The sequence below is a fragment of the Notechis scutatus genome, chromosome 1 (assembly GCF_049901735.1).
Source record: "Notechis scutatus isolate UNSWTSFEM ecotype Mainland chromosome 1, rNotScu1.2, whole genome shotgun sequence".
Lineage (NCBI taxonomy): Eukaryota > Metazoa > Chordata > Lepidosauria > Squamata > Elapidae > Notechis > Notechis scutatus.
The window spans coordinates 215,616,071-215,634,988 of NC_142009.1; the positions used below are offsets into that span (position 1 = coordinate 215,616,071).

The following is an 18,918-nucleotide window of genomic DNA, read 5'->3' on the forward strand; positions in this document are numbered from 1 at the left end:
ACGGTTAAGAATCTGGAAAGTCAGGATTTAGTTGTATTGGTATGCTGCGTGGCAACCAACTGAGGTGTTGATTGAGGAAGAATAAATGGAAAATCACAGAGGTCAAATTTACTCTTGTTGCAGCATTCTGAATGAGGGAAATTTCCCCTGTTGTGCGAAAAATGGATAGCAGCAAAGTGATAGGAATAAACCAACTGCTTTACTTATCGTATCTGAAATATGCACAAATCAAGACAACAGTCTTTGACTGTGGCAATAGCGTCCACGGAGGGGGTGAAAACAGCTAAGTCTAAGCTCTGCCCCTTTTGTGTGTGTGTTGATGTTGCATGCACATAGAAAAGTTTTAACTTTGCTGCTCTTGCTTGTTTTGACCCCCTCTGTGAACGCCACTGGCAGTTGCTTTTCTAAAACGTTGACTATTTCTTGAATGAAAATATTGTGCAACCAACATAATGTGTTTACTTATCTCTAATTATAAAAGCAAGATAGATAGAACATGGTCTTAAAATAAGTAAAGACAAGAAGCTTTCAGACTGCATATGACCCATGTATTTGCTGAACCTATTGACTACAAAGGGTGATACCATTCACACTTTATTTGGGAAAGAAACCAATTATACTGGCACATATCTATAAGGCAGATATTATTTGTGTTTTTAGAAATACACAATTTATTTTTTGTAACCCAGACTGGTTCTCCAAACAGAGAACATGGCTTATCATTATCATCAATGCTGTTTCCAAATATTACACACACAGAATATTTATTCAGGCAATAAAGCTTTGCTCCTTTTGAAAGTAACATCGAGCCAGATATCAAATGAAATTTTAATATGAAACACATGGAATTTTAATTGTGGAGAGAAAAGAAAACTATAGCAAAAAATAATAATCTTGCCTTCTAGTTCATCCAAACAATTTCTTCATCATTCTACAATGCAATTTGGATTTTATATTCTGGGCCCCATATTTTAAAATGTGCACCAGTTTTCACAACTGATAGTCTGTCCACTTGAATATTAGCTTCAAAAGGCTTGTTGTCCATCTGTACCAAGCCCTACTCCTGGAGCTGAGTAGCACAAATTCTTTGTCAACCTCCCCACAATTCCCTCCAATTTTCTCTGGAAAGCTTTGTGTCACTGGGCTTGCTGCAAATATAAACACACACATACACCTATGCTGTGTCTTCTGAGATCTGCTTTCTGAAAATGTAAATGAGGCTACCATAACACAAATCTTCAGCATGCATAACATCAGCAGCCTAACATTCATACTTTTAAAACCAAACAAAGATAGCAAACTGTTCAAGGGGACAACTGGCAGCTTCTCTAAAACAAACAAAAACTGAAAATATTTTGGTTTTGCCATGACTTCTCTGAAGTCAAGCTGGCCCTAATTTGCCCATGGCTCTCTGTTCTTTTTCTGCCATCCTTCCTATCTTTCTTTGTTCAGAAGCAGTATGCATTCCATGAACAATAAAGCATGAAAGACTCTTGAGCATCTTCCATTTTGAGGTTCAGCCAACACATTACACAGAATCTTGGTGGTTCTTTTCAAGGTATTATTTTAAAAACACTTCCCCACCCATTCCCTGCATACAGATAAAAAAATTACTCAGGGTTTCAATATATGCATAATTGGCTTTTCCTGTATGCCTATGGTTGCAGAAAGTGGAGTAGACAGCCACTGAGGAATATACATTATATGTGACAATTGGCATATAACATAATCTAGGTGCCCTGCACTGTTAGTAACAATAGCTGAGAAATAAAACTATAGTTTTATTTCTCAGCTATTGTTACTAACAGCGCAGGGCACTTAATTCTAAGAGTAAATGCCACTCCATATTTGTTTCTCACCTGTTCTTCTGTATTTTAGAGCTGTCAGATTTTCCAGAATAAATCCTACCTTGTCACTGTCTACTGTATTCTGAGAAGTCCTGGATGCAATTGAAATTGTGTCAGGCTGACTACTCCCATCTCCTTGGCTGTCGGCATCTTCTCCTCCCTCTCTGCAGAGGAAAAAAAACAGGAAGAAATTTCTTGAATGAATTTGAAGTGTTCAGGCACAGTGTGAAGAAGAGGTTGTTCAGCTGATCACACACGTTACAACTTAGCCTGTAATTTAGAATGCTGATGTCATCCCTACAGTGAGGTTAGTGCATAATAACCACTTTTGCTCTTTAAAACTGACTATTCCAGGTTTATATAGTGACAGCAATATATCTCAAAATAGCCCCATAATGAATGTGGCAGGCCAATGACCTGTTCTGCTTGGATTTCTCACTTAACCAAACCCAGCCATCTAAATTATAGTCTAGCTGTTTTTACAAAACTGATGTCAATTCCTCATGTTCTGAGATTTAAATAATGATGAAGCTATCAAACTTTGAAAAATATAAAATGTGAACAAACTAATTTATTTTCCTTTTAAAATATTTCTGATAATTTGAAACGCTATGAAGTATTTTCCACCCTTCATTCCAATTTCTGTTTATAGGATGCTACTGCAAGGAACTTGAATGCTAGAACCGTTTTTTATAAAAAAAATTAGAAGACATGAATCTTGTAAAGTATGTTATCAATAATCTAATCTAATCAATACAGACTATTAATACAATGACTTCTAGGGAAGGTTAGCATTTCCTTGTCATGGGCTATTGCTTTAACATCATTCTAATCCTATCAAAACAAAGTACATAATCTGGATCCAAATAGATGGACAGATAGACTGACAGACAGAAACACACAGACAGATCTGACTAAGCATTACCTCACTAAACATAGTTTTATAAGCTAAAATCTATTTTCACCAATTATATTCCTTCCGCAGGAAGTCTATACTTGATCTACAAAGTGCAAGAGCTGTTATATATCTTATACTGGTATAGTTCACTAAACTATGATCTGGTTTAGATTTGTGTGTGTGTGTGTGTGTGTGTGGCTTACCATGGTATGTGGGTTTACTCATATTATTATTCAACAATGGTTTAAATCCAGATTGAATTTATAGTGCTGATCCACACTTTCTCTGGCAAAACAGTTGTTTTATATAGAACATTCTCTGGCAAAACAGTTGTTTTATATAGAACATTCACAAAATGATTACGATTACCTCTTACTGTTGTTCCTTTGCTTGGCTGGGGTTTTGGGGAGTTGAATTGGCTCTTTCAAAGCTCCTTTTAAATGTATAATCCTTTCTTGTATCACTTCTCGAATATTTTTAATCCATTCTTGTTTAGTTTCAATACTGGTTGCCTAAACATTTGAACAGAAAAGGCAGAAGTTAGAATTACAGTATTTCTCAAGTAGGGCCCTGTATTTTGCTTCTTTTCAAAAGTTGCTTTCATTCATTTGGCTATATAACAGAACAGTTTTCCTGATAAGATAGCAAAAGTTCATGTACATTGCTAGTAAAAAAAATGCAGATAAAGGTAAAATAATATATGTATTGTGTGTGTGATGTATAATATGACCCTACCCAACCCAACCCAATGCAGTATACATACACCCATATGTAATATCTACAGTATAATATTCCTATAGAGGGGAAACTGTTGTTCTTGTATTGCTAGTTTATCAAACAAAGCCTCTAAAATGACGGAGCTCTATAAAATGAACCTAGCCTTAAAAAAAAAACACCCCACCATTACCACTAAGAGCTATTTGGCATATGACAGTTTTTAAAGAAATAAATGATTATAAATAACATTTCCATCAAGTACTTTCTGCTCCGATCAGTAAAAGGTAAATAGTGTTGTTTACTTCATAGTGCGTTAAAACAGCAGATCATTTCATTCTAATCTAATGAAGTTTAGGACAATTTCCTTTCAAGATATAGATGACTATACATACATTATAATGTTACATCTTTTCATGAGGTCTTCCCCTAGTGGGGAAGATAGGGGATAGTTTTAAAAACCTATTGTTAAAAACCGCTAGGGTAAATTGCACAAAAATGGGAACATGGTGAAAAAAACATGGCTTATGTCTAAGACCTGGGTATATAGCCATGATCATTACTAGACTTACAGCCAGTTAAGCTAAATTCAAATAAAGAGAAGAGCTAGGTAAGAGCAATAATAAAATATGAATTCTTGATGAAGATAGCCTTGGAAATGGGAACAAATTAGCAGCAGCTGAAGGCTACTTCCTAATATATGGTGTATATATTGTAATATATAGGCTTTGGCGCCTATATATGCCTATCTTATATATATATATAAGATCTGAAATGGGTTTCTGTAAAAATTCAATTGAATGGGAAAAGGACTCAGATTGTGATTATTGGTCCAGATGTTTCGATTGAAGAAAATAATTATAAAGCATTGGAGATAAAGAAAAATAATTTTGGAGACTTACTTTTAACACTGTTTTGTTATCCGAAGAGGGAGTTCGTCCAGACCACAAGGCAAACTTGCATGGATCTCCTTCCACGTGCTCTGTTACTCCTAGTTCTGAGGTCTGTAAGGAAAGAAGAGATGGCTGAAACTGATATTTTCACGAATTTTTGAATGATGCTCACAGTGAGTTCACTATAATGGCCAAGTACATTTTTATATTACGAACTGAATAATAAAGTCATTTTTTAGCCTTTTTGTATCTATTTTAACCGTTCTTACTTTAGTAAAGTACAATAAAATAAATCAATGTGAAGTGTGATCATACAGAATCAAGCAGAAAATTCGACTTATCTTCCACCCCCAACATAATAAATGTTCTGAAGCCCATAAAAATCCTTGCAAACTTACCAGTAATTTGTTCTTGTAAACATATTTAGTATGTCCTGTAGAATCTTTTATCTCTTTGCTGAAAACTAGAGAGATTTCAAAGAGAAACAAATGTCTCTCGCGACCCTTCCGGATGAGAGATTTGGGATCCCAAACTTGGAATGAATCCTGAAGAATCAGTTCTCCCTGAACATCCAAATTTTCATCAAATCCTGTGATAAATACAAACAAAAATGAAAAAAATAACCCTGGTAACATTGGTTTTAAAAGCCCACACTCAATCCATGGCTAAATGGTACTGAGCTCGATGGAAGACTGGTCTATCTCAGTATATCAGAGGAACTACTTGGAATGTGCATCCAGATGAGACCTCAAGAGTTATGGTGAAGGAATAACAGCTCTGGATGAAAATTCAAATGTAAATAAAAAAGAATTAAAGTTCCAAAAATATATTATGGAATGAGGGAGAATGGAAATAGCAAATTGGTATCCAAGGAGGATTCAGGTACTCCTGGCAATGGACAAAGTTTAACAACTGGAGATGTGTAAGGGAACCTTTAGGTATTTTTAAAAGAAGGCCCTAAGAATCAGTAATTCAGTTCATGACATGAACATTCCTAATGCTTTTTGCAATTGGATGTGGGATTTTTTTTTTTGCAATTGGATGCAAGATGCTCCAATACTGGATGTTTTAAAGAAAAGGATGGAGGGGTTTCCGGTTTGTCGGCTTCGCGGCGGTAGGGATTCGCGAAGCTGCGCGATCCCTGCCGCGCTAGCCGTTTTGGGGCTCCGACCCAGACGGGTGCGGAGCAAGGCTGCCCTGCAGGGGTAGCTGAAGGTAAGGGGATCCGGAGGAAGGGTTTGGGGGTGTTGCAGACCCCCCCTGGCCGGCAGAACCCCCTTTTACCAGGACGGTGCAGCGGCGGTCCGTAATGGCCGCCACAAAGAAGTTGACAGCCGGGCAAGTATGCGCAGGAGGAAGAAGAGAAAGTTATTGAAAGTGAAAGTTCTTCTTGGTTGACCCAGGACTTTGAGATTTATCTAATTTAATTCCTGGAAAAGATGGTTTTTTGATGATTTTTTCCACAAGAGAAAAAAAAAGCGGCTATTTTGAGGTGCTGAAGGGAAAGTTTACTCTCCTCCCGACGGAAATAAGCCGGAAGGGAGAGGATAAAGAAAATATATAAATTTGGATCTTGTTGGAGGAGATGCCTTGAAGACTTGAGGACAGAAATATAATCTTAATAAGGCTTTAAAATATAGATTTGGACTCTTTTTTTTTATTTGTTTGATACCACCCTGGAAGAGGAAGGGGGGAATTTTGGCTTGCTTGGATTTATTGAGGATTGTGGATTTTGGGATTGTTTTGCCTTTCTCTCGGAATATTTGGTTGGTGTAAGAAGGAAGAGGAATAAAGAAAAGAAAAGATTTATTTATAATGGCTTTCCTTTTTGAAGACCTGAGGGATGAATATGAGCAAACAAAGGCAGCCTGCAAAGATGGCATGGAAAAAGCTTTTCTATTTCTAGAAATGGCGCTGGTCAATTACCAACAGACAATGGAACAGATGGAAACGGAAGAAGAACAACAAGGAAGAGACGAAGACGCCATCTTCATTGAATCCCAAAACTTATCTAAGGAAGAAGGAAGGAAGAGAGCAAGGAAAATGAAGGACTTAAGATTTAAAAAAACATTTGAGAAAGAGAAAAATATGATGCAAAATAAATATAATGATAACAAACAAGAGAAAAAGGGAACACAACAGAGAAGGGATCCCAGCAAGGCAGAGGTTAGAAGAAGAAGGGGGTAGGAAAGATTTGGTGGGGGAAGAAAGAAAGGGGAAAGGCGGAGAAAAGCCTCAAAGCTTTAAAATTGGATGGGAGAAGAGGGATTTTTTTAGAGATAAAGGATGAAATATAAATTTCTGTAAGAAAGATTCTGCTAAGGTACAGAAGATGGTATTGTAACATTTATATTTGAAATAGTAAATTAGAATGGTTTAAGATTTAATAAGAAATTAAAATGTTGAAGTTTAAAATTGAAATGTTGAAGTTTTTAATAATGATTGATTTAATAATGATTGATTTTTGAAATGTAATAAAATATCGAAGGAAAGGAGGATACAATGTATTTAAACATTTTTGGTGGATAGAATGTACCAAGCAGAACCAAATTGGGTATTTGTTATGTTGAATTTTAATTTTACTAACTTAGGGGAGGATAGAAAGGCATCATACTCTGATTAGTGATTTCAGGAGAAATTCTTTTTATTATAAGAAGAGATAGAGGGATAATGAATGGGCAAAAGATACAAATTTAATGATTTAATTAAGATGGATTAAATAAGATAGAATTGTGAAGAGTGATATGCGCTATTATTTTAGCCCATGCAAAGAGAGGTAACTGGGGCCAAGGTACTTTTACTAAAAGATTTTTTTATGTTTGTTTGTGTTTGTTTGTGTTTTATGAGAATATTGGGGAAATTATTGTAGAAAGACAGGGAAAGATTTAATATGTAATGATTTGTTTGTTGTTGAAACTTTTAATAAAACTTGTTTTAAAAAAAAAAAAAAGAAAAGGATGGAGAACCTTTTCTTTGAAATAGTATAGGGGTTCCTGCCTGAGCAGAGGGGTGGAATAGAAGACCTCCAAGGTCCCTTCCTACTCTGCTATTCTTCATAGTTATTCATTATTAACTACTTCATAGTTATCAATAAGACAGACAAATAGACATCAGCCTTATATCTACAACCTGTCCAATCCCTGCCCATTCTCTTCCCTGGCAGATTAATATTTACTTACCTTCCAACATGCTTACATGCATGGCATCATTGGCTTTCTTAGGGACACTGAGCATTACTTCCAAACCATCCTTGAGTTCTCCTTTTCCTTCTTCACAGCATGTTAAAAGCTCCTGGAAAAAAATGCATAAACAAAACCAAAACCCTGGATAAGTTTGTTTCCTTGTGATTGTGCAGGATGTAAGTTAGTTTCTTTATAGCTGTGGTAATTGTGAAATACTTGACTGTGTTCTTATATACTTCAGGAACTGTGACAGCCAAGAGATGGCAAGTTCTCTTATTAAAGCAACTGCAACACTTTCATAATTAAGGGATTATTAAGTCTGAATGTCAAGGTGTGTGAAAAGGACTATGAAAAATAAAATTGTCTTGATTCAACACCCCAGATTTATAGATTGTGTAGCAGAGTATTGTTTCAGTTCCCTGATAACTGAGAAGATAAGGAATTAAATATTTCTATGGAAAAGGTACTTTGACATGATATACTTAAAGTATTACTTGGCTACCTGAAATGGTCTTTTACCCAAGCCTTCCCAAGAAGGTTGGGAAGAGGGATTATTCTAATCTCCATGAAGGTCAGTATCAAAGATATGTTACTTAAATTCTACATTACTAAAGTGTTCTGTCTCACCTTTCTTCTTTCCCAAAAGATGAAAAAGTACAAACTCACACAAACACAGGCAGGCAGGCTGGCTTGGACTTCACAGAGTTAATTATTTGGAACTGATAACGTCCTTGGCATTCCAACAGGCTCTGCCTGCCAAGTCCAAACTGATAACAAGTAAAAAGCTACTTACAAAAAATTACAAGGCAGACCACAAGAATCATTCACAAAGAAAACCTGAAGTAAGATCAAACTTTGTCCCGTACAAAGTTCCAGCCGACAACACACCCACTTTTATCCCCAATGACTCAGCTCATTCTCTGACCCTCCCACGCCTCCTACGTTGCTGCTCACGTTTCTCCCTACGACGCTGCTTAGGATCAAGCCAACATTCTTCCTCCTGATTCCCTGTCAGGGGCTGCTCCGACATGCCTTCCTCCTGATTAATCTCAGGCTGTTCCTCTCAATTGTCTGATGAAACCTGAGGCATTATCAGGGAGGAAGGCATTGCCAAAGAGGAAGGTCCTGGGGAGGAAGGCATTCCCAGTTCCTCCTCCTCATCTTCCAAGTCCTCTTCCTCTAACAGCACAGGCTCGGGAATCAGAGCCACAACATAAAGTAAGTAAAAGCTGAGAGAGTGTAAATAATGAGCCAAAAAGTCATGTTGTATAACATCTAGATCAGTGACTTTTTTCCAGACTGGAAATAAAAGTCATCCCAATAGTCAAAGAATCCTTCTAAGAATTTGAGATGATATAGCTTTATAGCAGCCCCTATGGTTGATTCCAACTGATGCAAAGAATTATAGTAACCCTAAATTAATCCTGCCATCCACTGGAAAGTAGAGAGAGAAAGTTATATATGTAGTCAGTTCTGTGCAATACCTAGCTTCTCTGCCTTGTCGGCCTAGGCTTGCCAATTCTGGCTGAAAGGCCTTACCTGTTAAACTGGGCCTTAAGTTATCACCTGGGTCACTATTCATCCTTAGATCATTTAAATAAGGCAACAATCTGCTCAAGTCTAGTAAAATATTTTAATATCTTCCTTCTCTGTTATATCTTTGGTACCGCCTTCCCTCTTTACTTGTCCAATAACTGTTGAAGGAGAAAATGACCTTTCTCAGCCTGGATGAGATTGAGCAATCCCCTAACCCCGTGATGGCGAACCTATGGCATGTGTGCCAGAGATGATATGCAGAGCCCTCTCTCTGTGCATGTGAGCCATCTACCCAGCTCAGCTCTGCTGTGCATGCGTGCGCACCTCCCGCCAGCCAGCTGGTCCTTGGGTCTCTGCTACACATGCGCAGGGGGCAGGGCGCACGTGCGGGGATCATGCTTATATGTGCATGGGCAGTGTGCATATGCATGCATGTGCAGGGTGTGCACGCATGCACAGGGGGCAGGGCACATGCATGGGGCATGCGCGCATGTGGCATTTTGCGGATGCGCGCTCTCTTGCGCTTTGAGCAATTGGTGCCAAAAAGGTTAGCCATCACTGCCCTAACCTCTTCTCTACATGCCTCTCTCTTACATAATTCTAACTGATCCTTCCACTCAGCCTCCATCCCAATTGGCTTATCTTCATCTTTCTTGATCAGCCAAGTCCCTTCTTCCTAATTTGGCTTCAGCATTTTGAACTAATATTAACTCAGGAAGCAGGTTCTAACCCCTTTTCTAATTGTTTACCCTTCCTTTGGCCTAACAGGCCGAGGCCAGACATCAGCTTCCTCAGAAGGAGCACTACTCTTAGCATCAACATGTGCAGCAGTGCCCTCAGACTTTTCCATCTCTCATTGCAGAGTATAAACTCTGGTTCAATGTCTTCTTTCTGAGGCAAATATTCTGGACAGTGCCTGCAGGGTATGAGATGTATGTGGACCAAATTTCCTCCCTGTAGAGATAGGAGATTGACATAGGACCACAATTGAGCACAAAATTTATGTTGCTAAGTGAGATGGTTGTTAAGTGAGTTTTGCCTCATTTTACAACCTTTCTTGCCACGGTTGTTAAATGAATCGCTGCAGTTGTTAAATTAGTAATATGGTTGTTAAGTGAATCTGGCTTCCCCATTGACTTTGCTTGTCAGAAGGTCGCAAAAGGTGATCACACGACCCCGGGACCTTGCAACCGTCATAAATATGAATTAGTTGCCAAGCATCCAAATTTTGATCACATGATCACAGTGGTGCTGTCATGTGAAAAAACCTTTTGGTGCTTTGATCACTAAACAAATGGGTTGTAAGTTGAGGACTATCTATTTCCTATTCTTTTTTCCCTTTTCATTTGTAGCATTAGGTTTCTTTTAGTTTGAGGCAACTCCACCATTGCCACCAATTATTGCAGGGTGGATTTTTTTTTTGAGACACCAATAATCAGGTGGAATCAGACCCAACAGGCAAAAAGCATTTGAAATTTAGATTGTTAGATTTTTGTATCGCCCTTCATTGATGGCGAGGGGGGGAGATGTTTTTATTTTACAAAAGGAAAGCTTATAAATTAGAAAAGAAATGTAAGTTAATAAATGTCTTCAACTAGTTCAGAAATTAATCTTAATGAAACCATTTTCTGTTTTAACCATTTATTTTTTAATGTGCTATTTATCTGTACAATATTTTGTCCAATATCTGTACAAAGTCCAATTTCGCTATATTCTCATAGCTTTCTATTCTGTGCCTCAAATACATTGCCGACATTTATATTTCTGTGATCTAAACCCCTAAACTCCCACTGTCTGTGCAGTTACATCTTTTTAAGAAATCAGTTTGTATTGTATCATTTTTATGTTGTTTCCATCCTGTCAAAGTTACTTTTTCCCTTCCTCTTTTCAGCTTCTTTGTTCTTGGCTTGGCTTCTTGACCGTTTTTTCCTCTTTTGAATTTTGGCTGAGGAAAATGGCTTGAAGATCTTTTACCTGGCACCTCTCTGAGAGAAGGAAATAAACACATTTTTCCCTCTAGTTTTCTCAGCTGCTGCCTCCTTTCTTATTGCCTCTTTCTCAGTAGGGTTACCTAGCCTTTGGTTTTACTCATTACTTTGACTCCTGGGTGTTGGTTCCATTTCTTCATGAGCTCTGGGAATGAGGGAAGGACAAGAGGAGAGTAGGAGCAAGAAACACAGGTGCTCATAATCTCCAGACAGTCTTTCCATATCATCTTGGACATCCCCTTTATAAATATAGGTAGTCCTCAACTTACAAAAATTTATTGAGTGACCTTAGTATGAGGTATGTAAATACATATGAGAATAACAACAAAATCAATAGCATACCTTTAATAAAAGTTGATACTTTGTAATCCTCTGGACAGGTTTGATCAAATATGAGGAAATGGAGTTGGCCAGACCATGCCTTTGTTGAATTTCCTTTAAAAAAAAAAGTAAAAACAACACTAAACATTCCCAAAAGATGATAAAGCAGATAACTGGAAGGCAACAAAAAGGTTTGCAGATTCTTTAGTTCCGATGCTCAGTGCAGAAATATGCTATAGATGCTTTTTTTGAGCCAATGTCTATTGTTGCCCTTTATGAACCAAAACCAAAGTTGAATTAATTTAAATTAACTAGTTATTATGATCGATTTTGTTTATTTCATTCATTTAAAGGACAAATGTCCCCAATTGATCTAGTCCCCCCCCCTACTGCTTTTTTCCCCCTTCTTCTTCACCGTATCGAATATTAAGATTTCTGTATGGGGAGAAAAAAATCTTATTGTTTTTAGACAAAGGGGTAGGAAGCACATAAGGCACATAAGTTACAGTACAGAGGTGGTATTCAGCAGGTTCTGACCAGTTCTGGGGAACCGGTAGCGGAAATTTTGAGTAGTTCGGAGAACCGGCAAATACCACCTCTGACTGGCCCCTGCCCCCATCTATTCTCTGCTTCCCGAGTCCCAGCTGATCGGCTGGGTCTTCTTTTGTTGCCCTGCACAGAACAGAGCTGGAAAGAAGGTTAGTGGGGTGGGGAAGGAATGGAGATTTCACAGTATCCTTCCCCTGCCACACCCACTAAGCCATGCCACAGAACCAGTAGTAAAAAAATGTGAATCCCACCACTGGATACATATCAATCCTAAATTAAATCTGCCCCCACTAATATTTAAAATAGGAAAGGGCTCTAAGAGTTACAGTTCAAGAACTTCCAGAGAATCATTATTTGCTCACCTCTGGTTTTTAGGCCTCATGATTTACCAGTGTGAACTATGTTCTATGGTTGTTGGGGTTTTTCTTTTGTCAGCCGCCTCCTAAGTTTAAAACTTCTGTGATCAGCGTGGACAAGTTTAACTTGTTTAACAACCTAATTCACTGGCTACCTTGCTGAGAATGGTCACATTATTGTTAATAATCCTAATCCATGAGATGAGTGAGACAGAAAAAAATTCTGCAAACACGAATGCCAATAAATTGAACTTTACTGCCTTGTTTCCTTTAGTATTAGGCCCTCTGCTGGTTAATACATTGCACTATCCTATATATTGTATATTTGATCAAGGTAACAAGGATAATTGCAAGAACTCTTATTTCTACAGAATCTTATTCAATTAAATTAAATTCTTGTCTTCCTTTAGTTGAAATTATTGAACCAAATATGATTTTAGCCCAAGGTAAACTTTGAGTAAAGTAATATGAAAACTCTTCTGAATTGAAGAGTTCTGAATTGTTTCTTGCAAATAATATTAAAGTTGTTGGCTAATGCCCTTTTGGATGACATGGTTTTCTTGCAAATAATATTAAAGTTGTTGGCTAATGCCCTTTTTAAAGTTTTTTTTTTAATTCTCACTTTGACAACTTTTTTATATGGGGTAGATTAATAAGTATGCTAAACAGAGTAGCTAAAGTGAACATCTGTCTTGTGTATTGATACCTGATTGTTATTCAATGCAATGAATAAGGACATCTTTCCCCTATTTGGGCTTAGGGGAGAGAAAGCAGCAGAATGTTCAATGGAACAAACAGAAGAAAGGGAGGGGGAAAAATGAAACATAGCCATATTGCTTTTGAATGCAATTTTTACATAAAATTGTCCTTTTGTAATTCTTGTGTGTGGCCGAGAATTGGGAGTTGGTCACAAAAACCTACTGTTTAGCCTTGAATCATAATTACTAATTACTCAATGTTATTTTTTAAAAATAATCCACACTCTTAAACACCGTGATATAGACTAAAACATTCCCAAATGATTGAGATGCATTTGCATTGTAAATTTTCAATTTAATTAACACTCCAATGAATAGGCGGTTCTATTAATTACTGAAACAGACAGGCCTGAATTGAAAAACTGCATGGAAAGTGCAAATGTATCATGGCTAGTTACTTTTTCAAAGAAGACTTTGTTGCAAGAATGCAACAAAGGATTTAATAACATATGACCACCAGAATAATCCTAATTTTACCTAATTTTTTCTATCTCCCTAGCAATCAGCATAATTATTTTCTCTTAGACATATGCATTTTCCCTAGCCACTGCTATGATTTCTGCTGTAGAATCTGGTAATGCAATTATTTGCACAAATGAAGCAATATTTGTGTGATAAAAATGATAAGGCAATGACTTTCTGGCACAAGTTTGGATAATTTGATTTTTATTCATAGGTGTTTTTTTTTTTGCTGTGTTATGACAGAGGTAATAATACAGAGTCAGATATACACAAAGCCCCCAAAAGGAAGTGACACTCCATTCTAAGATATTTTGATGATGCTCAAACATTTATAGGCAAACCCTTGAAATCCTTGTAACATGACCAAATCTAAACTAGAATTCTCATCAACTCTTTTGGACAATTTTCTTGAGGGATTGCAAATGTGGGAAAAAGAACTATTCAAAGTATTTTTTTTCAAGAGGGGAAGATGAATTTATACTTCGCTGTTATTGCTAGTTTCTTTCAATCTGAAAATTGGAGAATATTTGGTCATTTTCTAAGACAAGCAACAACTTCAGCAACCTCAGTGTTTTCTACCTGTAACATTACACATGCCCTGGGATATACCCGGCGGAATTCGGAATTCAAGATTTCTTTATCCCGGGGCAGTAATTGAAAAAAAAAAATCAATTCACAAGAGTTATTCAAAAGGGAAAAGGAAGGGGTAGAAGAAAAGATGGGAACCAAACAGCAGCACATATCTCTTTCTAAGTAAGAGAAGCCGTAAATTGTCCTTACTTCAAAAAATGTTCCTGCATGCTCTAGGATCAATTGGCTGGAATCAGGTTTGTTTTTACAGTAGGTAACATACATCTGAAACTTATCCGCCTGAAAAATTAATATTAAGAGGGAAAGAAAGACAAGATTAGGAAATGTGGTTGGGGCTCTCCATTTGGCTTCCACTGGAATGTTATAAATCCATCTCTTTTAGATGGATATATTTCAGATTAATAAAAAAGTATATTTATTTAGCTTCAGAATGAAATATGACATATAAGGAAAGAACAGACATGATGAAATCACTTAGCACTTTGAAAATCTTATTGTACCTACTGCCACTCTTTAAAGTCTTTTTTTCTTTTTAAATCTCCCTTGGCCATGGAAATATAGCCAGTACAACTCATAGTAGGAGCTAATCAGAGTTAATTAGATTAATAAATGATATTTCCCTAAAGTCTCTCAGTTCAAGGTTTGTAGTAACACATGGCTTCTGCCCACTTTCAACATTTTGCAACGTGTGCATCTATATAATAAAGAACTAGAACACAGGAAAATAAAAGATTATAGTTCATTTCAGTGGATCTCAATGAAGAACAAAATAAGTATGACATTTTATTCCTTTCAACAATATGCTATATTTCTCTGACAAACTTCCTGACTTGAAATGATTCACCTAATATTTTAACTCACTAATATACTGCACTGATCTCATGAACCTTTGGCAGCAGGAAAATGTTATATGATGAGTTATATCTACCAATGGGCAATCAATGATTTAAATGAATAATATGACTACTGTTTTAAAAAAAAAGGAAACCTTAATTCAACAAGTACAATCCACCCAGATTTGCTCAAAGAATACAGTTTTAAAAAGTCAAGTTAACAGCCACAATGGCTTAATCTCACTCAATGTATGTAGAAAATGGAAAGCCTTTAATCACAAAGTTACAGTTATTATCATGACTTTTGTGACACCAGCCATGACTGCTCCCAAAGAATACGTTTCATAAGAATAAGCTTCAGGAATCTACAAGAATAAGCAGGTTTGGAGGACAGGAAATAAATAATTCAGGCTATTTTCACTATTTTATATCAGAAAAAGAGTGAATATAATCTACCATTTTGGTCTCTTCAAAACCTACCTACAAATATACAAAACCTTCAAAAGTAAAGAATAATATGTTTAGACTTATTACCCAGGTGACAAAGCAGTGACCAACATCTTCAGGAAGTTGTTCGTATTTTTCCAATTCTTTCAAAAAAATACTGGAAAGAAATGAAAACAAAGGTAGAAATTAGTCACAGTATATTTTCTTCACTGGGGAAACAAAATGGCAATAGGTATTGGGTAAGCAGCTCTGAACTTAACCTTCCCAATGCCTTTTTCATCTTTTACTATTGTTTTACATGAGAGGAAAATGGGCCATAATGCTATTGAACAGATTCTCTTTATGGGATCGACATTCTGGCCACAATTTTATTTATGTATACATTTTTTCCAGTACTGCAGAATCTAGTGGCACTGAGGGAGGGAACCACAGAATCAAAGCAAACATTTATTTTTAAAAGAAGTACACAATATCTATCTCAGGGACTGCTTCTCTCCAGTTGTTTTTGTCTGTCTGCTTTGGTCCAGCAGAGTCGATGCATTCTGGTTTCTGTCATCTTGTGGGACCCAGGCTGCAATTTCAGGAGAACTTTCTAACAGAATTGCAAAATAAGAGTTGGAAGAGATTTTGGAGGACTTCTAATCCAATCCCCTGCTCAGGAAGGAAACCCTATACCAGAAGTCTCCAAACTTGGCAACATTAAGACTTCTGGACTTCTGGGAGTTGAAGTCCACAATTCTTAAAGTTGCCAAATTTGGGGACCCCTGCCCTATGCTATTTCAGACAAATGGTTGTCCAATCTCTTGTTAAAAATCTCCTGTGCTGGAGTGGAACACCCACAATTTCTGGAGGTAAGACATTCTACTGATTAATTGTTCTAACTGTCAGGTAAATTCTCTTTAGTTTTAGTTTTGCTTCTCTCCTTGATTAGTTTTCATCCATTGCTTCTTGTCCTGCCTTAAGGTGCTTTTGGAGAATAGATTGATCAAACAGAATGACCTCCCCCCAGATATTCATATGGCTCCCACTCTAATGTTGTTCAGGAAACTACTAAAAGGCCTGATTGTCCTCCCAGGCCTTGGCACACCATGAATTTTGCTTTGTTTTGTTTTGCTTTGTTCTTGTTTTGATTACTTTGTTCTTCCAGTCTGTTGTATCTTTGATATATTTATAATATATATTTCGGTTCCTAGTTATAAGTTGCCAGAATTGTATAGGAGTCTATAGATATAACTTAATTGAATACACAACATTTAAAAAGTGATCACTCAAGGTCGCAGATGTCCTAAATGTAAACAGATGAAATTAAGGTAAATTTCATGCTCAAGTAAAACTCAATTCATTTTTATTTTGAATTGGCTACAAATTATACCAAATAGGATAGGAGCCAATTGATGGACAGTCTACTCGCCATGATACTTTACTCCCAGACCAGGAGATAGTCAAAGTTATGGGTTCATTAAAATGTGTGGCTTTTGAACAGCTACTTCCACATAATTGTGCAAACAGAATGCTAATTTTAGCTGCACTGGTGTATAATATTCTTTATAGGAAATTCCCATTTTGAGAAAAGAGGTGCCATGACTGCACTAAGCTCTATAGTAGAGCTTGTCAAAATTACTTATTCATTGTCAACATGGTACCCATGACTTACTCAATGAATCAACATAATAGCAACCCTCAACAGCCAAGTATTAGTGTTGCTATGATGAATACAGAAGCTCTATCATTAAAGCCAATTATACTAGATAAAATTCCTTTCTAAACCTGATAATTAGTAAGTGATTTTCATCTGCAGCAATACAATTTAAGGCATAGAATGGAGTAGCTACCAATGGCACAGGTGAAGACAGATTGGTATTATAACTTCTTCTTCCATGTCAACTTCTAGGCACATTATTTATTGGGCAGAAGATAGTTTTGGCCTCCTGTACAACCAAACATCATACTATATATTTTAGTAGGAAACATAGTTTCCTACTAAGTTTTCTACAAGACTCCTGCACCAATGAACTTCAAGACTCCTGCACATGCCTTAAATGCTGCAAAAATCTAAAGGATAATAAATACTCCATCAAATGTTCTCTGTGTAAAAAATACACTCACCATGACTGCTTGGGATTACCTGAGCAAATGATTCGATACCTAGAATCATCCAATGAGTTTCCATATTTCTGCAAATTATGCATATCCAAACTAGATCTGTCTAAAAGAGATGATACCACCGAAACCATCAAAACATCCCCAAACATTGAAACCATTGAAACATCCTCAACCATCGAAACCATTAAAACATCCCTCAACACCATATTAGCATCCCTGGACGCTGTAAAAGAAAGAATAACCAACCTTGAAAAAAAAGACACAACACAAAAACCTGAACATCAAATAGCTACAAACCACATCTCCACCCAACAACCACAATCCAATCCAAAACCCAATCCACAAATAAACACAACCCAGACAAATATTGATATCCCAATCCTCATCAGAGAAGCTGTTGAGCGTGAACGGAAACGTCCAAACGCCATCTTATTTGGACTAGAAGACAGCATTGTCAATGATGACATCACAACTGTCCGAAACATCATCAGAGATTACCAAGCATCAACCATCTCCGGTGATGAAATACTTGACATTTCCCGCATTGACCGAGAGCTCAAAAATAGAGACGGCTCTGTGGCCCCACGCTTGTGCAGGATCATTTGCAAAAATGAATCAAGCAAACGTAAACTCATTTACACTATAAACTCACTCGCCAAAACCAACACCAACCACAAAAACCTCCGTTGCCGCCTGACTTAACCATACAGCAACGTGCCCGCTCCCGTGCACTCTGCATCGAACTCAAAACCCGTCTAGACAATGGAGAGAAGGACCTGTACATTGACTACCATGCTGACTCTATCAAAAGTAAGACACGCAACCCAATACCCAACTTTTACCCTCAACCACCACCCTACCTCAACCACCTACCACCACCCACCATCACCCAAAACTACCCACCACCCACCATCACCCAAGACTAGGCACGCACGCCCCCAACTACCTCAATCCCAACTGCTGCCGGACTTAAATGCAAACTACTCAATGCAAGAAGCCTCGTGAATAAAATACCTGAATTTCTCATCCTCTTAAATATGGCTAACTTTGACATCATATTTGTCTGTGAAACATGGCTCAATGCATCTCTCCCCGACTCCATTACCACAGTAAGAGACTATCATGTTTACCGATCAGATCGTGAAAATCGTCGAGGAGGTGGTGTTGCTATATTCTATAAAAAATCCTTACATCTAAAAAATATCCAAGTTACCCAGGAGCTTGCCCTTCCTGAAACCATCATCTGTGAACTATCCTTAAATATCACAATTCGATTCTTACTATGTTACAGAGCACCTGATTATGACATCGAACATGTAAATAAGCTAAATACACTACTAACATGGGCTACATCCTGCCCATACCCTTTTATCTTTCTTGGAGATTTCAATCTACCTCATATCGACTGGACCCTAAATAATTGTACAACTGAAATCATAC

General features: G+C 37.2%; 1 protein-coding gene across 4 annotated transcripts in view; it reads right to left on the bottom strand.

Annotated features, from left to right (window-relative positions):
• Positions 1 to 18,918, bottom strand: part of KALRN (kalirin RhoGEF kinase) — a 554,985-nt gene that overhangs the window by 133,369 nt on the left and 402,698 nt on the right. For all 4 annotated transcript variants that reach the window (XM_087950201.1, XM_087950195.1, XM_087950194.1 and 1 more), the window contains exons 26-33: positions 15,463 to 15,532; positions 14,285 to 14,374; positions 11,401 to 11,493; positions 7,532 to 7,643; positions 4,751 to 4,941; positions 4,362 to 4,463; positions 3,115 to 3,257; positions 1,909 to 2,011 (exon numbers count right to left, since the gene is read on the bottom strand). In XM_087950201.1, the coding sequence (XP_087806327.1) occupies positions 1,909 to 2,011; positions 3,115 to 3,257; positions 4,362 to 4,463; positions 4,751 to 4,941; positions 7,532 to 7,643; positions 11,401 to 11,493; positions 14,285 to 14,374; positions 15,463 to 15,532 (904 nt within the window). The remainder of the gene's footprint in view (positions 1 to 1,908; positions 2,012 to 3,114; positions 3,258 to 4,361; positions 4,464 to 4,750; positions 4,942 to 7,531; positions 7,644 to 11,400; positions 11,494 to 14,284; positions 14,375 to 15,462; positions 15,533 to 18,918) is intronic.